The sequence below is a fragment of the Pagrus pagrus genome (genome assembly GCF_965226575.1).
Source record: "Pagrus pagrus genome assembly, chromosome: 20".
Taxonomy (NCBI): Eukaryota; Metazoa; Chordata; class Actinopteri; order Spariformes; family Sparidae; genus Pagrus; species Pagrus pagrus.
The window spans coordinates 6217406-6238466 of record NC_140207.1 but is presented as its reverse complement, the minus strand read 5'-3'; the positions used below and the strand labels follow the sequence as shown (position 1 = coordinate 6238466).

Sequence of the window (21061 nt, the reverse complement as noted above, 5' to 3'; positions counted from 1 at the left end):
TGCCAGTTTTATCTTATATCAGCCAGTCAGTGTGCAGACGACATGGAGAGAGAGGACAAAAGAGTGATAACCCTCATCCCTGAAGGATTTTGGTCTGGCTTCTCTTTATTTGTATTTATTTGTTAACTTCAATAATCGGAGGCCAACACTGAGCTCAGAGGACAGAAGACACAAGAGGAGGACACTGGGCCGGACCGTGTGGTGAATGCAAAAGATTTCAGATTAGACCTGCAAGTTTTGTTTGTGTCGTGTTGTGGCTAGTTTGTACATGTAGTCATAAGGTCTAGAGGTAATTAAACCATCTGTTTTGACCCACTTAAAACACAAAAACACACAATGACACAAGCAAAAACTGACATTGAAAATCTCGAACTCATCTATAGGATATTTTTCAAAGGCTGACCCAAATGCTTTGAAGCTTGTCGTAATCTTCGCCCCAAGTCAGTATTCAAACGAAGGAAACTGATTCAAGGTGGAGTCGTTCAAACTTACATCGGCTGCGCTGAAAAAGAGGCAAAAGACTGACGTAGAGAAGGAGAAATGAAGCTTGTCCGTGGTGTTTAGGTTTAGTCTCAAACCCTGCATGTTGTGTCACATTCACATGACATGTTTATGACCTGACTTTCAGATCAGGATGTGGAGGGGGAAGCCATGAAGGATAACAAGCCAGTGACCACTGTTCAAGACTGCGTTCCAACATTTGTAAGTGTGAAACCGATGGATAGTTTTGATGACAGACCTTTTCCAGGCCTGTCCGTGGCAACAACGACGATTTTTGAAGGTGAGACGACAATCGCCAGCTGTGTTTGTCGCGACAAAACCAGGTGTTCTTACTGAGACCTCGGGAAATCTTCAGCTATGCGTCTCTGGCAGCCAAAGAAAGTATTTCAAGTCAAAAAATGATGTTTCAATCAATCATGCACAGCAGTGTCACAAGACGAAATTGAAAACTGAACCTAAAGAAACTTAAAGTTGCGTCATATCCTCGGTTTGCAGAAAAGTACCAACATTTATTCTGCCGTCTGAGTCGGAGCTCGAGGTTGTGGCATCGGCTGATGTCTCGCCTCCTTTTCCTCGTTTCTCATTTGAATCATAAGAACATGAATAAAAGAAAAAGGACATAGCTACTCCCACGCTCCATGTCAAAGCTTCAAATATTCATGTAATTGTTACGGAGGTTTTGAAGCCCCAAAATTGTTTTTTCAGGACAGCCCTACATTTTTCAGACCTGTATTACAAAAAGACCTTAATGCGATGACAAAAGTGAAAGGTGACAGTAAGTTCAAAAAGGTTTCCAGTCTCTGCAAGTTGAATTTCATACTCACAATGAAATGAATTTAAACCAAAGACTTTTAGCTGTTGAGAAGGAACCTTAAGGATATTAATCTGTATGACCCAAATAACATCTCCTGAGAGCGAGAGGAGCTTGAATGTGCTGATGTTAAGACAGCCAGCTCTTCCATCAGGTCTCAATCTTTGAGCTTTCAAAGTTTGAACAATGATCTGCTGAACTAAATCTTCCCTCGCCTGTTACTCTGAGCAGACTGCGCCCTCTCAATCCCGGTGACGGCTGCTGCGTCAGCCGTCGAGGATGTCGGACGAATATTTCAGGCCTCGGCATCGACTGCCCGGAGTCATTCTTAATGGCAGAGTACAGAGGATGTGGCAAAAAGTATAATTTCTTACAATGTGTGACAGTTTCAGATCAATACTGGGCCAGCCGCTGCTCCATCATCTGGCTGGCTTGCCAAAAAACAGCACCAAGAGTTAAAAGGTATTTGAAAGAGTAGCATTCAGTCAGGGCTGTTTGTGATGCAGAGGCGTCTCTACAAGGTGTGAAAAACCTTCAGAGCAAAAACGATAAAGGTCAGTTTGTTAAATAAATAGTTTGACATTTTGGGAGGAAGACTCATTTGCTTTTTTGCCGAGAGTTAGATGAGAAGATCGATACCGCTCTCATATCTGCATGCAAAATATAAAGCTGGAGACAGCAGGCGATTAGATTAGCTTATCGTAGCTCGATGCAAAGACATTTTTACTTTTTGGCTTCTGTACAGATTAAACAAACATGTTTTTTATGATCTTTAGAGGAGCCGTTTGGCTACACAGATTGTTTAACTTCTGAATTTTGCTCAGCTTTAATACAAAGCCGCTGTAAGTGATTTTGTTTATATAAAGTAAGTATTTAATAGCTCCATATTCCAACTGTTTGATCAGTAACACGTGTCTCTCCTCCACCTGTTCATGCAGTAAAACAGAAAATAAACTCTTGTTTGCTTCTATGTCTGGGGATTACCGCTGCACGTCATGTGGTGACGTAGAGAGGAGGGAGGGGAGTGCTAACTGCTAAACGGACAGGAAGTTAGCTAAAACAATGACAATGACTTTAACTGCCTGCTGTCTCTGGCTTCATGTTTACCCACTGAGCTAAAACATATCCAATAGACATCAAATCAACGTGACAGGAACAGGAACGGTTAATGCTCAACACCGGTAACCCGGACTTACGAGCAAGCCTAATGTTGTTATCATCAAACTAACCATGTGATTAAAGACGTACTTATGCGCATATTTTATTTTGAAGTTCCTTTAAACAGTAGATAAACAACAGTAATTCAAATTAAAAACTTTAGTACGGTGGCCCACTTTTAACAAAATTTCCTATTCAGCCTCCATGTGCAGTAATCCTACACAAAAGACCCGTAGAGGTGGAAAGTCCACGGCGTGATTGTTCAACATATTGGAGGGAAGGACAACAGAGACAAAATGTGTACATTGCTGTGCAGAAGCCGAGGCTGAAAGTCCATCCTGAATCTTAAGTCTATGCCGCATATTGACCAAACTGACGGAGGAGCCCCGGAGCTGCCCGGGAGCCCTGAAACACGGCAAAGATTAGAGATGTTTATTAAATCCAAGCTGCTGTTGAGGAGAAGTTATAAAAGTTTCTGTGGTGCAGCGATATCAACAGAAACTGTGAATCTTGGCAGCAAAAGCTTCTTTCACTCTATACATAACTTTTTGTTTTTATGGACAAGCACTCTGCCACTTTGTCCATCTGAGAGAAAACAAGATAGGATAAAGTAGCTGTTGCTGCTGAAGTCAGCAATAAACCGAGATTGGTGTAAACCAGAGGGGACAGACGGAGATAGGAGTGAAAGTCCCAGGATGAGGTACGGCGTCAGTAAAAACTCAATGATGTTGTCAGAAAAAGTATACCTTCACAGTTATCAGCGGCGTCTGAGCCCCTCAGGTGACGTAAAGGTACGAATTCACCGTTGTGTCCAAAGACGACCGCTCGAAGATTGATTGAATTGAACGTAACTTGCACGGCGAGTCTGCCAAGCTTTGGATTTTCGCAAATTGTTTAAGTGCTCGGTGCTTTAGAAAGAGCAGCTCTTTGAGTCTCTTTATTTCATTAGCTTTTTGCGAATGTGTGAAACTGTATCTCAGTCCACATGGACTGTGTAGCAACCTAGCATTTAAAGCTAGCTGGGTTGTAGCCAACAGTCTCCGGCAAGAGTTTAAAAGCAGTTTTTGTCAACATCTGTGTGAACTGCATTGAAATTAAATGGTGCTCCCATATTTTTAACACTTTTAACACTAAAATATCTGTATTCAGGATGTGTATTTATTTATTTATTTAACATAATTTACTCTTTTGATGAGACACTATTAAAAAACGCTATAATGGAGCAGATGAGACAGTGTTGCTGTTGTGTTACAAGCACTGCTGCACATGTCATCACTTACAAATACGAGGCATTAGTCTCAAACCGTGATGTGAAATAAGGAAACAAATCGCATCATTCAGACGGAGAAATGCGGCAAGATTGTTTTTTAATAACAGTAAAAATGACTATGAATACCAAATAACAATCAAACAAAGCTCACAGCAAAGAGGAAAACTGCTGAAGCCTGAACAAACCCTGCTTCTCTGCTACGTTTCTTGCTCTTGTACAGTGTCAGGTTTCAATATACAGTTACACACACACACACGTACACGAGAGATTAAATCACATCCTGCAAAACACTGGGAATGAGTTTCAATGTGTGTGTGCAGAAAAATGCATGCTGTGTAAGCAGGGGATTATCCTCCTCCCAGGTAACCTTACACCTAGTCCGCTGAGACACAACAGCACACACACACTCAGACACACACTCGAGCACACACTCCCTCGCTGATGCCAATCTTCATCACCTTGAGTGTTTTCTCTTGTCCTTTCTTCCGAAGAAACGCGTTGGCGTTAATTAACCATTTTGCCAAAAGATCTTCACACGCCGGCAGATTAGAGAATCATCGCGTCGTAACAAAAGCCGCGGAAACAATTAGGATTGTTATCTGCTCATTAACTGAAGTTGTTATCGGTACGATTCTTGTTTGCAGATTCTGGCAACATGTTGTTTTAATGAGTTGAGTCGATTATCAGTTGGGTAATTTGGATGACGCAATAAGCCGGAAGTGGTTTTCCCAATCGCTGTGACTTTTGCATGTTGTGCAATGAGCCACACAACGCGCGAGACGAGGGCAGTTATCTGTCTGCCTTCGGGCTCGCTGACGACTCTGCAGAAATGATGCTTTATCAACAGAGAAAATCAGCTTTCCCGACCTGCATATCGCTTTAATATTTGCTTATTCTCAGCAGCTCAGCGGTTCATTTGATGCGGCCAAGAGAAACGACACAAATGTCACTGAGGACTGCAGTAAGTCATGTATCTGTTCAGGTAGCTCAGCCCTGTTACCTGAGGTCTTCCCCAGTCTGCCTTCCCTCCACACCTGCCCTGCATCACCTTTATCAGCCTTCCCTCTTCCCACTGTTTCTGCAGCCTCTTCCCTGTTTCTAGTGTTTTTCCGTTCATTACCCTCACCCGTGTTTCTCCGCCTCACTTCGCCTGCACCTCATCCCCACGTTTATTTAGTTTGTATTTAGGTCAAGTCTTTGGTTCGGTCATCGTCGAGTCTTCTGTTGAGTTTCTGTGATCCTGCCATGTTTGCCTGTTCCAGCCGTTGTCCCCTGATAAACTTCATCCATGATATTTCTGCCTGGTTGTGGTGCACTTGGGTCCACCTTCTCCGCTCTCATCGCGACGGACGCTTTTGAATTGAAGGTCGGGTCGGTCGCCGTCCAAAAGTGTCAGTATCCGATGAATCTTTGAGCAATGGCTTATAATTACAAGTACAAATACTTTGTCACCACTACTACTACTACTACGCCTTCCCGACATCACAAGACTCAGTTTATCAGTTTATGTCACACAACGTCAGACGTAGCGAGACGAAACAACGTAAAAAAGACGCAACAAGATGGAAACAGACAGCCTGCAGCCCTCTGCCTGGATTTTCTTATTTTCTCACTTTGTTGCTGCTTTACGAACCCACAGTGACGTCCTGGGAATGAGACTCAAGAATCAAATATCTTTGTGGTGCGTTCAGGAACAGCTCGGACAAATCCTACTGATTCTACATTTGAGTTTAATAGTCTTTGAATTATATTAATACGACGTGAGGTTCAGTTAGCTTTGCACAGAAATGGCCTTCAGAGGGATGCTTTTTACTTTGAGTACATTTCAGAGCCTGTACTTTATTACTTTTACTAGATGATTTATCTGTATAGAGTATTCTCCTGTCCATCAAATCCACAAAAAACACGAGAACACTCATCAACCTCGACCTCGAATACTTCTGTAAAAAGGAAAGTGAGGCTGTTGTGACTTGGTGTCGACCATATCTAGGTCTGCATTAAAAGAAACTGAGGGGAAAACAAGTGTCTGGCTGCCTGCCTGATAAGGAGAAAAATCACAGCCATGACTCTTCCACGGTCTCAACCATCCCCTCTCTGTTTACTCCTCTATCTCCTCTTCTCTACGCCTACAGGGATCCATCAACATACAGAACATGCCACCGTCTTAATCCGACACTGACAGGGAAGCAGGATGCTGAGAGACTTCTCGCCACATCTGGCTCTGTTTTCTTCACTTTAATTAATTCAGAACGAGTCATCGGCTAAATAACTGAAGTCTGAAGAGCGACTCTCTCTCTCTGTTCCTCTCCCGATGATCTAAAGGCGTTTAATGACAAATTACAGCAGATGTGAATTCATCAAATGAACAAACGCAAATGAGAAAATTGCCCAAATTAATTTCAGGTGTCTGGTACGATCGCTAATGAGAAATCGCGTCGTGCATAAGAACTTTCACTTATCTCCTTCTCCACTGCAGGAAGTGACTGCTCTGTTAACTTAAATCACCATTTTTTGAGTGAAGCCGACACTTTGTTCTCTTTCATAATCTTTGTTGCATCACATGAATGTCTTCCAGGAAGTCCCTGACAGATTTATCCCTCGAAGCGGTTTGAAGATGATTAGACTGTGACCCGCAAATCATCTGACGTCACACTGTCTAAACTGTGAAGTGCTGAAAATAACTATTACAAGAGTTTGTTACTACGACTGTTTCAGGAACATGTTGTAGCATATTGCTTCAGTGCAATGGAGAAAGATCGTGAACTGGAACCGGTCGCCATATTCTTCCTGAAAAAAGTCTGATCAAACTATAAAACGAGGCAGCGCTGATCCGATATGAACAATTATCCTGTTCATCGTCTCTCTTAAATCATAATGTTTGTTAGCAGCTGGCCGCCTTGTTGTCTTGTTTCAAAACCGAGGCTCTAATTCCCCATTTCCTGAGTTGGGAACACGTTTTTCCATTTTTACATTTCATGTGCTTCCTGTGGGACTGTGGGAGCAACATGGACGCCAAAAAGTAGTTTAGCATTTTATCGCGCAGAGCATTTAAACAACACGTTGACATCTGTTTCCAGTATTTGAACGCCGAACATGACTTTGGTAAAAGTTTCTTACCATTTACTTTTACCAGCCGTGTTTAAGCATCCTATGACGTCAACTCTGCAACGTTTCCTGGTTTTTCCGATTATTCCGACAGCACCTGAATGCACGGTTAGCCAAAACTAGGCACCGCCCAACGGTCCGGTGGGGTGCAGTGCATTCTGGTTGTTGTAGGTTTTCTACTTTTTGAGCCAAACAAGTGGTGAAATACTCCTTTCAACAGCAGCGCTTAGAGCAAAAATACTCAGCAGTTCACGTGTTTACAATGGCAATGAAAAGCAGGTTTACCATCTTTGTTTAGCATTGCAAAGTAAAGCTCAAAATGTGGAGGATTTTGCTCCTAACCAATCTCGATGTTGATTGACACGGCCGGTCCTCTGTGATTAACAGAAATATCGACGCAGCACATTCGACAAAATGCCTCTTTCCTTTAAAACCTTCCATGAGAAACGGGAATCCTCCTCCTCAGGACATCTAAAATCTCCTCTCCATTTCTCTGTGCAGCTCTCGCTCACTGACGAGGACACTGTACAGCGCCAGAAACAGGTTGTGATATCTAAAAGGAGAAAAGGAGTGTGGAGAAATACAGGAGAACCGTGACCCCGGGAGGAAACCAGGAGAGGGCAATGAAAAATGGGTCAGCAAGTACGAGGAGGAGAAAATGAAGAAGTGCTCCAACCGTTTGTGTAATCTTCTTTTCCATTTTGCGACACTGAGAGCATTTCAATCCATCTCACACTTTCTTTTCTACTAAGTCGAGTCAAATTCATTTCTATAGCACATTTAAAACGACATGAGTTGAGCAAAGACTTTTTCAAAGCCAAAGAAAATAAGGTCGACAGAACAGACAGGAAATAAATCACGCATAAACACACAGACCTCGAGATAAAATCCCCGAACAATGTAAAAACGAGTAAAACAAACATTACGAGAGTCTGTTAAGTAGCAGCAGTACAATTTTGACCAAAAGCCAAAGAAAAAAGTAGAGTCTTGAGCTGCGCCTCGTTATTTTTTTAACATATTCGTCACTGTTTAATCGAGAAACCGCTTCTGCGTGATGGCAGGGTGCAGAGACCCAGAGAGACGCGGCGCATGAACCAGCAAATGGTGTGGCAAATTAAATTCTTGTGCCAACAGCATCAACACGTCAACATCCAGGTCTCACGGAGATTCATGGCTGTGAACGAACACATTTAACCAGCAGAAGACGTACGACGCACAACCAAAACACTGAGGAGAGCCTTCATTCTTAGATACACTCTGCATGCGTGTAGATTCACCCAAAAAAACAAATAAAGATCATTTATCATCAGGCAAAAACAAGAAGCTGCACTTTCAGAAGAAGAAGGACAGCTCAGACAGCAGCCACCTTAGTCTTCTGTAACTTTTATCTCCCAACATGACGATAAATACAGATATTTCCTGTGTAATTGGGGAGTAAGAATACCTTCAGGTGTAACGGCACTGTGTAAGGGCTGTGCCGCATGACACAATAGCTGCTTTATGTTGGGAGAGGACATTGCCAATGTGCAATTTAGAGTTTTCAAGGACCGTACTGATGTTCTGGCCCGTGATGATGATCATTGGGTCATCGTCTCATTGTGTGCAGAGAAGCGCTTCTTGGCCTCTCGCTTGAAATCAGGCCACTTTTTGAAGCTCGTGGCTGTGAACTCGCGGCGTTCACCTCTTCTGTCACTTTCTGCCGTTTCGCTAGCTTCATTTCGTCGCCTCCGACTAAAACTCTGTTTCGTCTGTAAGTCATTACTTAAAGTTCACGGTCTGTGAAATTACCTTTCCAGTTCTTCAACTGCTTCTTTGCTTCTTACATTTCTCCTCAACACTAAACTCAATTCTGGCCCCTTTATATGCAAACCAGGTGTTTGAGGGTGTTTTTAGAGCCATTTATGGTAAATCGTGGGATTCGGGTTCAATCGCAGGAGGATTGGGATGTATGAAGACGTACATACGTTGTGCGTGTACACAGATTTGTACACAGTTTCATACATTTGCCGCAGGTATTTTAAAAATGCTAGCAGACACACACTAAGTCACACGAGGCTAAATGCAGTTTCTCTCCCCTGTGATTAGCTGCCGGTGGGTGTGGAAGGTCTGTAGCCGCCAGGTCTAATGAAGCTCCTCAGCACAGTTAAATGAAGACAGTTGTCTGTAATCATGTCATTAACACCGGCCGGTAGGAGAAACCTGCTGCTCTCGTCTCCCGCTGCGTAATACCTGCTATTTTCAGCTCTCTGACTCAGAAGGTGCACTGGGTAGTTTTAATCAGAAGATGAATATCTTCACAGACTAAATAATCAAACTCTTTGTTTTCATGACAAAAAACTGAACAGTTTCACTCTGTTTCTACTTTGTTTATATGTGGCGGACCCTGCCACCTTTCTAGCTTCAATCAGTGTTGTGCTGACCTTTTATTTTCCTCTGAGAACAGCTTGTTTATTCAGTTATGGTAAGATATTATTATAAATATTAAAATTCTGAGCTTAGATTTCTTCTCCAAAACTACATGTTTACAGTATTAACGAGGTAGCCGCAGTAGCATATCTTTAAATGAGTTTATTTTATGTTTATTCCACCTGTTAATTACCGTTCACCGGCTGTTGTGTTGATGTTTTATTCTTTCCTTCAGTAAAAGCTGCTTCAGCAAAGATGAAACAGAATAATTCAGACGTCGGACGTGTTATTTGTATTTTGAGTTGTGTGTTATTTGTAGTTTTGACCCCAAAAGAAGAATTATTAAATGATTTAAAGTTTAATTTTCCAACAGTATCAGACGACTCAAAGCACTGGCGAGTTCTTATATTCTTATTTAACCGTCGCTCAAAGGCGTCAGTCCTTTTCATTTGTCAGTCTGTTTGAACCACTCAACACTGTTTTACTCTCCACAAGACAGCTCAAAAATGTAACCATCTGAATACCAAATCAAGCTTTTACGGCAGGTGATTTCAAACTTTTGAAGAGTAGCATACTGAAACTTGAACTCTCAGCACACAGCCTACAAAACTTTAACATATAATTTGAGTTTCAGGTGGGAGAAGGTGGAACCACATGCACGAGACGGCAGACAGGTACAACCACCGGTGAAGTATATTAGGATGAACGGCTGGGACAGGCAAACACGGCAGGATCAGGGAAACTCAACAGATGACCCGGCAAAGACTGGACTTAAATACAAACTAAACTAAGGAGGGGGTGAGGAACAGGGAAGGAGCTGATGAAGGAGATCAGTGCTGGTGAGGAGCACAAGAAAACAGGAGGGAAAGTGCAGAAGACTCCACAAAAACCTAGAAAACACACGTATAATGAAACTAAAATGACAGTTTCCTGTTTCACTGTGATCTCCAGTCGTCTGCAACAGACTCACAAGTCACACATCATCTTTTTCCACTTCGACTTGCGCTGTGTTTGGACATGAAGAAGCTGTTTCATCACTATATCGAATACGTGTTCACGCCTAAATGTAGCGTTGCTCTCGTACACCAAGGCTGCATTTTAAATCAGGCTCGAAGCAAAGAAAATATCAATAAACCAAAAATCCAGCAGGTACAGAACGAGTCCACAGATCCAAATCTACACGGATGCTTTTATAATTTAGTTATCAGTCACACTCGCTGACTTCCATCCACCTGCTCTGAACAAGAATATGAACATCCTGGGGTTTTTTTGTACTTGCTGGATGTCAAATCAGGCTGCAGCGACTTCTAATTCAAGCTCAGTTTAGCTTTCTATCCACTCTCTCTCCTTATTCCTCAAACCGAAGTTTGAACCAGTCAATGTTGGAGGCAGGTGAGAGAAATCAAACCTGAACCCAAACTTACATCATTATTAGGGCAACATGTGAACTCACAGCGCACCACACACATCTGTCAAACTTTCACCTGCCAAGTGCCGCCGTTAAAGTTTAAAAAAGCTCCTCGTTTGCTCAAAATGAAGATTTTTTTTCAGGACTGCCTGACGGGAGCAGACAGGATATTTTTACCGGTTCAGCAGCAAATTGCCAGGATTTGAATTCCAGCTGTCATCCAGATATTCAATCATGTCTTAACCTCTCTTGTTCCCACTGTTCCTGCACAGAGATGTAAATTACATTCGGGAAATGAAATAAAAAAATCTCACAGTGTCCGTTTGGCCTCTCGGTGAGTCAGCGTCGGTGAGAAGGAGCAAAGAGAAAAGAATAAATTGGTGTTGGCAGCTTTAATAAACGACTTTGTCGAGATGTCAAACCTGATCGGAGATTTTTTTTAGATCGGCTGATGCCTGGCTTCATTTCTCTGCTCCTTTGAAACGTATGAATTCATATTCTTCCCTCGCTTGTCAACTTCCCTGATTGAACATTCAGACTAGCTTGGAGGTTTTTCATACAGTAGTGGATCTAGTGTCTCAGGTAAGGGCGCGTGAGGCTGCTGGTGTGCGCTTGAAGCATGTGTCAATACACTTTCTCTCTGCTTTCTTATCTCCAATCTATCTTTTTCTACCTTTAAACAGAGCCCGCATGATGCTTCCTCTCATCCTTCATCCTTCCCGCAGCGTCTCACCTGTCTGATGGTGTACAGCAGCTTGCCGTAGGAGTAGAGGATGACGCAGAACGGCAGCACCAGGCAGAAGGTGAACAGACAGACGACGTAGGAGATATTGTTCGGCGTTTGGGTCTTCCAGTCCACCGAGCAGGTGGTGCCGGGACCCTCGGGCCCGTATCTGCTCCAGCCCAGCAGCGGCGGTACGGTCCAGGCCATAGAGTAGAGCCAGGAGAAGCAGATCCCTCCCAGCACCGGGCGGTACTCCCTGCCGTCGGCCACGTTGGGCGCCATCATGGTGCAGTAACGCTCGTAGGACAGGACGGCGAGGGAGATCATGGAGACGAGGCCTGAGGAGGAAGCACAGACAAGTGGTCGGTAACTGAATAACGTGGCGGAAATGTGAGGTAATATCCTAAAAATCTAATCAACACTTGGGCTTTCAGGAGCAGTTTGTCCCAAAAACAGAAGCGTCTGTGTTCTCTCTCACTGCGTGGTAGTGATCGAGCTGCTTTTAGATCCACAGTGAAGTAAATTTTCTGCTTGTTGTTTTATCACTGAAGTGTTTTTTTGCTTGGACAGCAGCGGCGTTCACCAGCTGACGGACTGAATCCCACAAAGGGACTTCCTGTTACTCCCTCTGGACCTTCTTCTTACAACAACACAGAATAAGCAACATTTTTCAACTCATGCATCTGTGTTTGCTTCAGTTGGCAGTAAATCAAAAATCTTTTTGTCCACGTTTGCTTCTTTTCCTCATTTTCTCTGCATTACACGTCCTTTTGGTTTCAAAGTTTCTGTTGTTTTTTCAGAGCAACAACAGAAACGATTTGTCAAGCAAAAAAAAAAAGCACAGATATTTTAAGGGTCCAGGTTCCTAAATGTGAGAATTTGCTGCTTTTCATTGTTAATAATAAATTGATAATCTCCATGTATTTCAGGCTGCAGAATGGACAAATCATTTTGTGTTTTTAAAGACCATGGGATTAATAACCGCTAAATTATGTCAGATTAATCCGTGGTGAAAATAATCACACTTGCCGCCTGCTATTTGCAGTTTTTGGCATTTTTTAAATTAGATTTTGGTGGAAAATGCGAACGACAAAACAATAAATTAACTCAATCATATAATTAAACTGTGAGGACGTCCTACACTGCAGAGCCAGACCTTCTGGAGGAATAAACACCCAGAGTTTGGAGATAACGTTCAAAACTTTTGGGATTCAGAAGCAGATTTATCTTCACTCCTGTTTATCAACCTGACTGCAGCAGCGCCACGTTTACTTCTTTTAACTCATTTTGTTTGCATTCTCGTGCATATAGTATTAAAATAATGCAAACTAAACAGCAGAAATCACCAAAATTGTTTCAAAAACTGGTATCTGTGGCCGACTGACGTGTTTTCAGACGTTGACATTTGTGTTAATCTTCGTAAAGACGTTGTATACAAGCATTTTTAAATACTCTACACTTAATTAACTAATTAATTAACAGTTAATTTACTGTTTTTTGCACCAAACATAATAAAAAGTGCCAAAAACTGCAAAATAGCAGGACAGCAACAATCATTACTTTCATCACTGATTGATCTGCGTATCATTTTCTTGGTTACTAATCCCATGGTGTGTAAAAACACATAAACCCCCCCCTCCCAGTTTCACTAGAACTTAAGCTTACATAATAATAATATCAAGATTTTTCTGTTCAACAGTCTGAAATCCAAAGATAATCAGTTTATCATTATGTAACACAAGACAGAGCAGAACATTCTCATATTTTAGATCCTGGACGCATCAGGACAAAATCTGAAAAAACTGAAGAAAGACCTTCATCAAGTTATCCAAGATAACCGGATGATAACCGAAACATTGTTCATCCACATCCACAGGTGTAATAAAGTTTTGGACGCATCACATTTGATATTTTTGCCTGAGAGAGACTTCTGTTGTAGCTCTAATGAACGTCAAACTGAAAAAGTGAATTTTTTATACAAAATAAAGAATTCTCTGTTCATTTTCGCAGTCAAACTTTGTAAAAAATAAGACGAGTGGATCAAACGGTGAGCCTTTAAAAACAGCTTTTGTATCCTTTGTTTTAGATCCAATTTTATCCTCACACCCTCAGCGGGTCTGTGGCTGAAAGCCTGTTTGAAACATCGAGTCAAACATGCACAGAATCACTGATTCAGACAAAAGCACGGCCACATGCGGCTCTTTCTCGACATGTTAATTGTTTAATCGATGAATGTGTCCTGTTGCAGTGAATTGTTGCTGAGGTGACTCAGTCTAAAATCAGGGCTAATCAGCACGCACGGCCTAAAGTGCTGCTCTAGGGGCACTTTACCTCCGAGGCTCATGGGGACAGAGGCTTTGATTAGGGGACAATCATAGCACCTCCACGGTTTCTGATTGGCTGACTTGGGTGTGACGGTGCGGGCACGGGGTGGGCTGTGGGCGTACGATGGGTCGAGAGCAACGACAAAGATGTCTTGACAATCATGGAAATTATTTTGTGTATGTGCGTCGGTGTAACCTGTGTGTGTTGAAGAGGGTGTAAGAGCTCTCCGCTTATTACCGATGCACGCTGGTGAGACTCCACAGGGCCACCCGGAGTCAAACAGATGCTTCATTAGCATACAGTGTGAAAATAATACAAGGTTTAATCACATGGGAGTTTTCATTACATAAAAAAAAAGACTTTTAAAGAAATACTGAGGGAAAACAAGACATCCAAGTCGATAAATGTCCATATGAGTAGATTTTGTTTTGATAATTCTGCTTGATAAGAAGTTAAGCTCCTAGGATTGATGCATTTTTCTGATGCGACCACCAGGGGTCGCCGTCTCAAATTCTGTGCTGAAGTTTCAAATGCACAATATATAACCTGTGCCACTAGGGGTCTCTCAATCAAAACACAAGACGTTTGTGAGTGTTGCGTGGACATAAAACGGTGCTTACGGTACCTCATAGTGCGTCTTTACAGTATAGAAAGGCAGAGACAGAGCGAGACGTCACCTCTGCAACAAGTCACAGTGAAGTCAACGCAACATGTCGAACGCAAATCTGACCAAGGCAACACGTCTAACCTGACCTCTTTTCGTTTACACAATCATTCACATAACGTGTTTATTGGCTGCAACTTAATTACGTGCAACCAAAAAGTTAGACTACCACTGTGAAATATTGTTCTCTCCTGTGATCCTGTTATTTAACTACTTGTAAACTTGAAATAACGAGCTCTTTCTTCACGTAATTGTTGCCTTGTGATCACCACATAAGTGATCTCAACACAACAATCCCTGTTTTCACACGACTGTGTAATTGCCGTGTTGTCAACTAACCCCCTGATGACTTTCTATTGAACATCTGCAGGAGGAGAAAACAAAATCTGTGTTGAAATTACTAAAGGATTATACAATCATGGGTAAATAACCGTTGTGGATTTTTAATGGGAATGCTCTGCAGCTTCTCCTCACACTGACTGATTTTTCCATTCATTCCCTATAATGATTGCACAGTCTTTACTCTGAGCCTGGTGGGGATGCGGGGACACGTATTAGTCCCCAACGTTGGCTTTGATTCAAACGTCGCCCACTTTGATTCTCCACCATGCATTTTAATGTTCCCTTCACCTGAGGCCTGATTCCTCGTCATCCAGCTTCTTAGTGGAGCTGAATGGATTTAAAGTGAGTGACCGAATGTCCAAAGTCTGAGTCAGCACAGGAGCTAATCATCTGTCCTTGTCTCCTGCTGTTCCATCTCATCCCACTCTTTCCCCTTAACTCTTTCTTTCTGCCTTTCTAAATCTGAATGACCCTCTTCCTCTTTCTGCCTCTTACTCTGTAACTTTCTACCTCTCTTATCTTCCTTGTTTCAGATCCAACTGCAGGAACTCTTGTGCCAAATCAGACCACTTCTTTAAGTATCATCTAGATGCTGCACAGCATACGAAGAGTACGTGCAACATACAAGATTCCAGGTTAACGTCGTCTTTTTGCTGAAACCTCACAACGTTTTGGGATTAGTGTCACGTTCACGCTCACATTATATGTTTATGACCCTGCTGTTATATCAGGATGTGGAGGGGGATGGTGGTGGAGTTACAGTCTTGCAAGCTGCCAAGCCAGTGACTGCAGTTCAAGACTGCGTTCCAACGTTTCAATAAAGTGTGAAACCCCTGGGTATTTTTAAGGACACCTTGGGGCGATTTCCACCCGTGTTCATGGCGTCAAAACCAGGTGTACTTAACTAAAACCTTGTCACATCTCCAGTTGGGTTCACGGCGACTCAAGCAGGTATTTTAAGCCAAAACACAATCTCTTCCGAACCCCAACCAGGTGCCTAAACCTAACCAGACCATAAGCACAGCGTCGTCACAACCTAACATAGAAAACTGAACCTAAAAAAACATGAAGTTGCAGATATTTAACATATCTGTGGTTTACAGACACTGTCGACATTTATTCTGGCAGCTGGGTTGTTAAACTCCCGTTTAAACGTCAGGGGAAAGAAAGTTGTTAGCAAATATTCTTAATATGCACAACAATCAAAATAAAGCAGCAGTTGCAGATTAAATTGTTGTTCCCATCCTCCAACAACGCTCATACAATATGTATAATAAGGAAAAAGAGAATCTGAGACAAAGGTTAAAACAAAGGAATAAAAAATATTCAATATTAATAATATAGGGCTGGGAGTTGTTCTGAAAAGCACCTCATAAATGTGAGAATTAAGCATGAAATCACAATATTTTTGACCAAATACTTTAATATTAATATGATGACGATATTGGTGCTTTCATAAAACATTAGCACAGTGAGATGTCTGATCAATAATCATCAGTAATGTGGATATAATGACTGAGTAGATAAAGACAAGTATTAGAACAATCTGGTAGGTTCAGAAAATCACATCATTTCACTGTAATGCAGCTTTTAAAACCAGTAAAGACAACACTTATGTCACATCACGATATAACAAGTCTGATATCACTATAATGACATATATCGTATACAAAGCTCAGCCCTGTGCACAAATACCAAAAAGTCTTAAACTAATACCTCCGTCTGTCTCTCAGTTATTACCTAACTTTAACTTCCAGTCATCCTGCAGCTGAGAGAGAAAGTGAGAAAAGGAAAGACTCCTCTGTGACCTCCTGAAGAAAGATCTTATTCCAGTGACCTGATGAGGCTTGATTACAATCTCCCTAACAGTCCCTGACTGCACGGTACAGTAGCTCTGATGCAGTCTGGGTAATTTGCAGCGGGGCGGACGATGCCTCATTAGGGAATTAACAAACGAAGTGGATTCTGTCTCGAAGGCAGACGGTAAAACGAGACGTCTCAGTTGTGTTTTCACTTCAGTCCTGCCAACCTGAGAGATTCATTTCTGTTTTATGAGGCCTGTAAGTGACCGAGTATCTGTACACAGACTGACTGAACGGAGTAATGTGTATTCCTGGAGGAGATATTGATAAGTAACTGTCAGAAGTAATCAATTACATTTACTTTTGTTGCTTTATTTGAGTAGCTTTTTCTACCGTAATGCTTGTTAGGAGATTTTCTGAAATAGCAGGGTATCTTCAATGGCCTCAGAAGGTATTAAAAAGTAATAACAATTAAAATTTTATTTATAAAAGTTTCAAATATTTAACACACAGGGACTGATGTTATTTATAAAATGTTTTGTATGTGACTGCCGGCTATTGGGTGACGTAACACACATATAACCTAAATGATGAAATATGATTAAACCTTAAAATATGATTAACCTATGATTAAATATATCATATACACATGTTGAAATAATAATCACAAAAGAACGGTAATATTTTGGAAGTAATAGACAATAACTTCAAAACACAGTCATTTTCTGTAAATAAAATACAGTTGTTTGATGTAATTTGACATCAGATGTTTATTTGTTGGCCTTTAAATGTTTAATTTAGGATATTTACACGTATAATAACGATGAGGTTATCTTTAAATATAGTCAAACACTGTTATAATACAAATAATCAGGCTTAAAATTACAGGACTGTGACGTTTTTTATTGGATTTTAATACATAATTTCAAGCGAATAACTATATAATTTATGGATGTTTTGTGAATTTCATAAATACAGGGAAAAAATGTAAAATAAACAGAAAAAAATCCACAAAATTGCCAAGATTAAAGTGAAACCAAGGTTTTAGTTTACTAATTTTTGTTTTAATTTAGTTATCTTTTTGAATCTATCTGCCCTGATCTGCCATTAAAGTAGAAAGTCATTCCTTATGGTGCACATACATGAATACATTAAATCAATAAATCATTTTTAATGGGCTAATCCGCCTATTTCATGCTGCTTATCCTGATCCAGGTCATGTTAATTTAATTATCTGTATCATTTGAAATTATGTCAGAAACTGCTGGAAAAAATCTGATATAATAAAAGTAGGTCATTTTCTCTATTTCCTCTATTTTTTCATTAGTGGTGTCGTCCACTTCAGCACAGCTGGGAACGCTTCTAATCGTGGGTTGTCTTTGCATGAAAGTCTTGATCGAACAGCGCTGAACAAGAGAAATGTACGTCATGCACTTAACTGCTGTTCTCATTATTGCACTTATCAACAAAGGCCCGCTAGGAAGCCAACATTTCCTGAGCGATTGCACAATTTCAATGCACTTAATACAAAGATACTGTAGCTAAATATCCACTCTAAAGAAGTGATGCAGTTCGAGCTAAATCTCATCCTCAGGCAGCAATTTTCTCCACTTCAGACTCATTTGAACTCTGCAGAGTTCAAACCTACGACTGCATGTATCCGCATCGCGTTGACACTTCCACACAAGGTGAGTTTTTCTTCAGATATTGTAAGGACTGTACGAGGTCCGCAACCAACACTTAGTTTCATTACCAGTCGATCCTTTTCTATTGGCTTAGTACAGATTTGCTGTTCAGTTTACAAAATGTCAAAATATGGATCTCAATTGCCTAAAGCCCAAGATGACGTCTTCAAATGACTTATTTTGTCCGGCAACAGTGCAAAACCCAACGATATGTATTCATATTAAACAGAGAAAAGCAGCAAATCATCACATTGGAAGAGCGAGATCGAGTGAATGTTTGGCATTTTTGAAAAAAGTGCAAAAATGGCAAAAATAAATGCATTTGCGGATGCTTTTCATGCTTTTATCCATCAACAAACTCCTCATTTCACAGGATCCTTCCACACAGGAGATCCTAAGCCATTTGATTGACAGTTCATTTAAGCAGAAATGAGCATCTATGCTCACCCTAGAGCCTACAACATCCAATGGGTGATCGTGTTGACATGTGACCCACTCTCTCATCTTTCTCCTCTGTGTGAGCCACTGACTCGCCAGCCTCCAGGTGATTGATGCATCATGTAGCCAATGAGATTTCAGATCCTGCAATCAGTTTTCAAAGCCCTAAACTCGGAAATTATGTAAGTTTATGTGTTTTGGACCTTTGAATAGGCTGTTTTTCCACCTCAGCACCTGTTTTTGACCATTTTATGAGCACAAAGTTTGTGTAAATAAGGAAATAAAGAACTGAAATAAGTTTTGTCCCTGTTACTCTCAGGCAGGGTGTTTTATTTCTGTATATTAATCACTTTTAACACCCGTACACTGTTTTTTACCATTGCTAACAAGCTGTCCATCTGCCAGAATACAATGCGAGTTAACTCGATGCTCCACTGTAGGTTATTTCTGGACATTTTCTACCTGAGCTCCATTTCTTCTTGTTTTTCCACCATCAGATCGATTTTGACCAAACTGTCATCAATCATTAACACCTCACATAAATCTTTGATGCTAGGGTGCCCATCTCTGCACTCCATGGTTTTAGAAAAGCCAACAACCAACCCAGCCACACAATTACATCTCTAAAGCATCTTATTCAAGGTATCTTTCAGCAGTGAGCCTTTGATCCTCTCACGTACAGATCTGAAACTATTGGTTATTGCTTGTTTACTCTACAGCTAACTTCTAACAAGCACCAGTGAGACAAACATGGTGCAAAATTCATCACAAAAGATTTTCAGGTTATGGGAAAACTTCAAATCAGATTTATAAATTGGGAGTGTCTCATTACAGAGCGACTGTTGTTTCTTTTTTGGAAGGTTTGTTTGTAGCATCCAGGATTGTATTGGAGAGCTGCTGACCATGTCAGTAGCAGTATAGTGGAGTTATTGGGGGATTTAGTCAGAATCCTTCAACTTGATGGGGAGAAAATTGAGAACAAAGTCCAGGTCAAATGGTCTGCCAGCCCAGCCTCCAGAGAGAAAACACATGATTTAAGAGCAACAATGAAGAGGGAACCTTCCTAAAAGTCCAGACTCCATAGAAGAAACAACTAATTTAAGAGCAAAAACACCTTACTTCAAGTCCAGACTCCAGAACAAAACAAAATGATTTAGGGGCAACAACATCTTACTGCACTTTACCGTAAGTCCAGACTCCAGTGAGAAAGCAACTGGTTTGAAAAACATCAAATCAGTGCAGGTCCAGACTCCAGAGAGAAAACCAACAACTTAAGAGCCACAACATCTTACTGTAGGTCCAGACTCCATAGAGAAAACAACTGATTTAAGAGCAACAACCACTCAGTGCAAACTCTAGAGGGAAACAACTGAATTAAAAGCAACAAGAAAAACTCCTTATTGCAGGTCCAGACTCCAGAGAGAAAACAAACAACTTAAGAGCAACAACACCTCGCTGTACGTCCAGACTCCAGAAAAGAAAACAAGACATTTCTGTGCAACAGCATCCTACTGCACCGTACTGAAAGCCCAGACTCCAGAGCAAAAACACATGATTTAGGGGCAACTACATCTTACTGCACTTTATGATAAGTCCTGACTCCAGGACGAAATTAACCGATTTAAGAGCAACAACACCTGTATGCCAGTCCAGACTCCATATAGAAAACAACTGATTTAAGAAATACAACAAATCAGTACAAGTCCAGACTCCATAGAGAAAACAACTGATTTAAGAGCGACAACCACTCAGTGCAAGTCCGAACTCTAGAGGGAAACACCTGAATTAAAAGCAACAACAAAGACACTTTATTGCAGGTCCAGACTCCAGAGAGAAAACCACTGATTTTAGAACAATTGCAATGACTTCTAACTGCAAGTCCAGGCTCCAGAGAGAAAACAACTGATTTAAGAGCAACATCACCTCAGTTCAAGTCCAGACTCCAGAGAGAAAATAAACAACTTAAGAGCCACAGCATCTTACTGTAAGTCCAGACTCCATAGAGAAAACAACAGATTTAAGAGCAACATCAACTCAGTGCAAGTCCAAACTCTAGGGGGAAAGCAAAAGCTTTAGTGGGCAGTACAAGTAATAGAGAGACATGATGAAGAGGTGATAGGTGACGTCTGTCCTGAAGTCGGGATTGATTCATTCACTTGTATTTGCAGTCAGTCACAGACTCCCTTAAGTACGAAGAGATAAAGCATCTAAATTCAGAGAGAGCACGAAAACACTGACAGTGCAGCAGGAATTCCCCTCAATCATCATCATCTCTCTCCTCTTTCTTCACACCAGTGGCTTAAAAATTATGATCCATGAGCAGAAGGTTGACATTAGTGATTCAAGTGATCGTGCTGAAGCTGAAAGGTCACAGGTCTGATCCAGCACTGGTGAAGAGCTCTCGTAAACAGACACAACCTCT

General features: G+C 41.3%; 2 protein-coding genes across 2 annotated transcripts in view; both read right to left on the bottom strand.

Moving 5' to 3' along the window:
- thnsl1 (threonine synthase like 1) overlaps positions 1 to 21061 on the bottom strand; it is a gene marked incomplete at its 5' end in the record, with an annotated part of 333814 nt that overhangs the window by 168226 nt on the left and 144527 nt on the right. The gene's annotated exons all lie outside the window — the stretch shown is intronic.
- The window catches only part of tmtopsb (teleost multiple tissue opsin b), a 33673-nt gene that overhangs the window by 10760 nt on the left and 1852 nt on the right, over positions 1 to 21061 (bottom strand). Inside the window, exon 2 of the mRNA XM_084340233.1 lies at positions 11393 to 11721. Within this exon, the coding sequence (XP_084196359.1) occupies positions 11393 to 11721 (329 nt within the window). The remainder of the gene's footprint in view (positions 1 to 11392; positions 11722 to 21061) is intronic.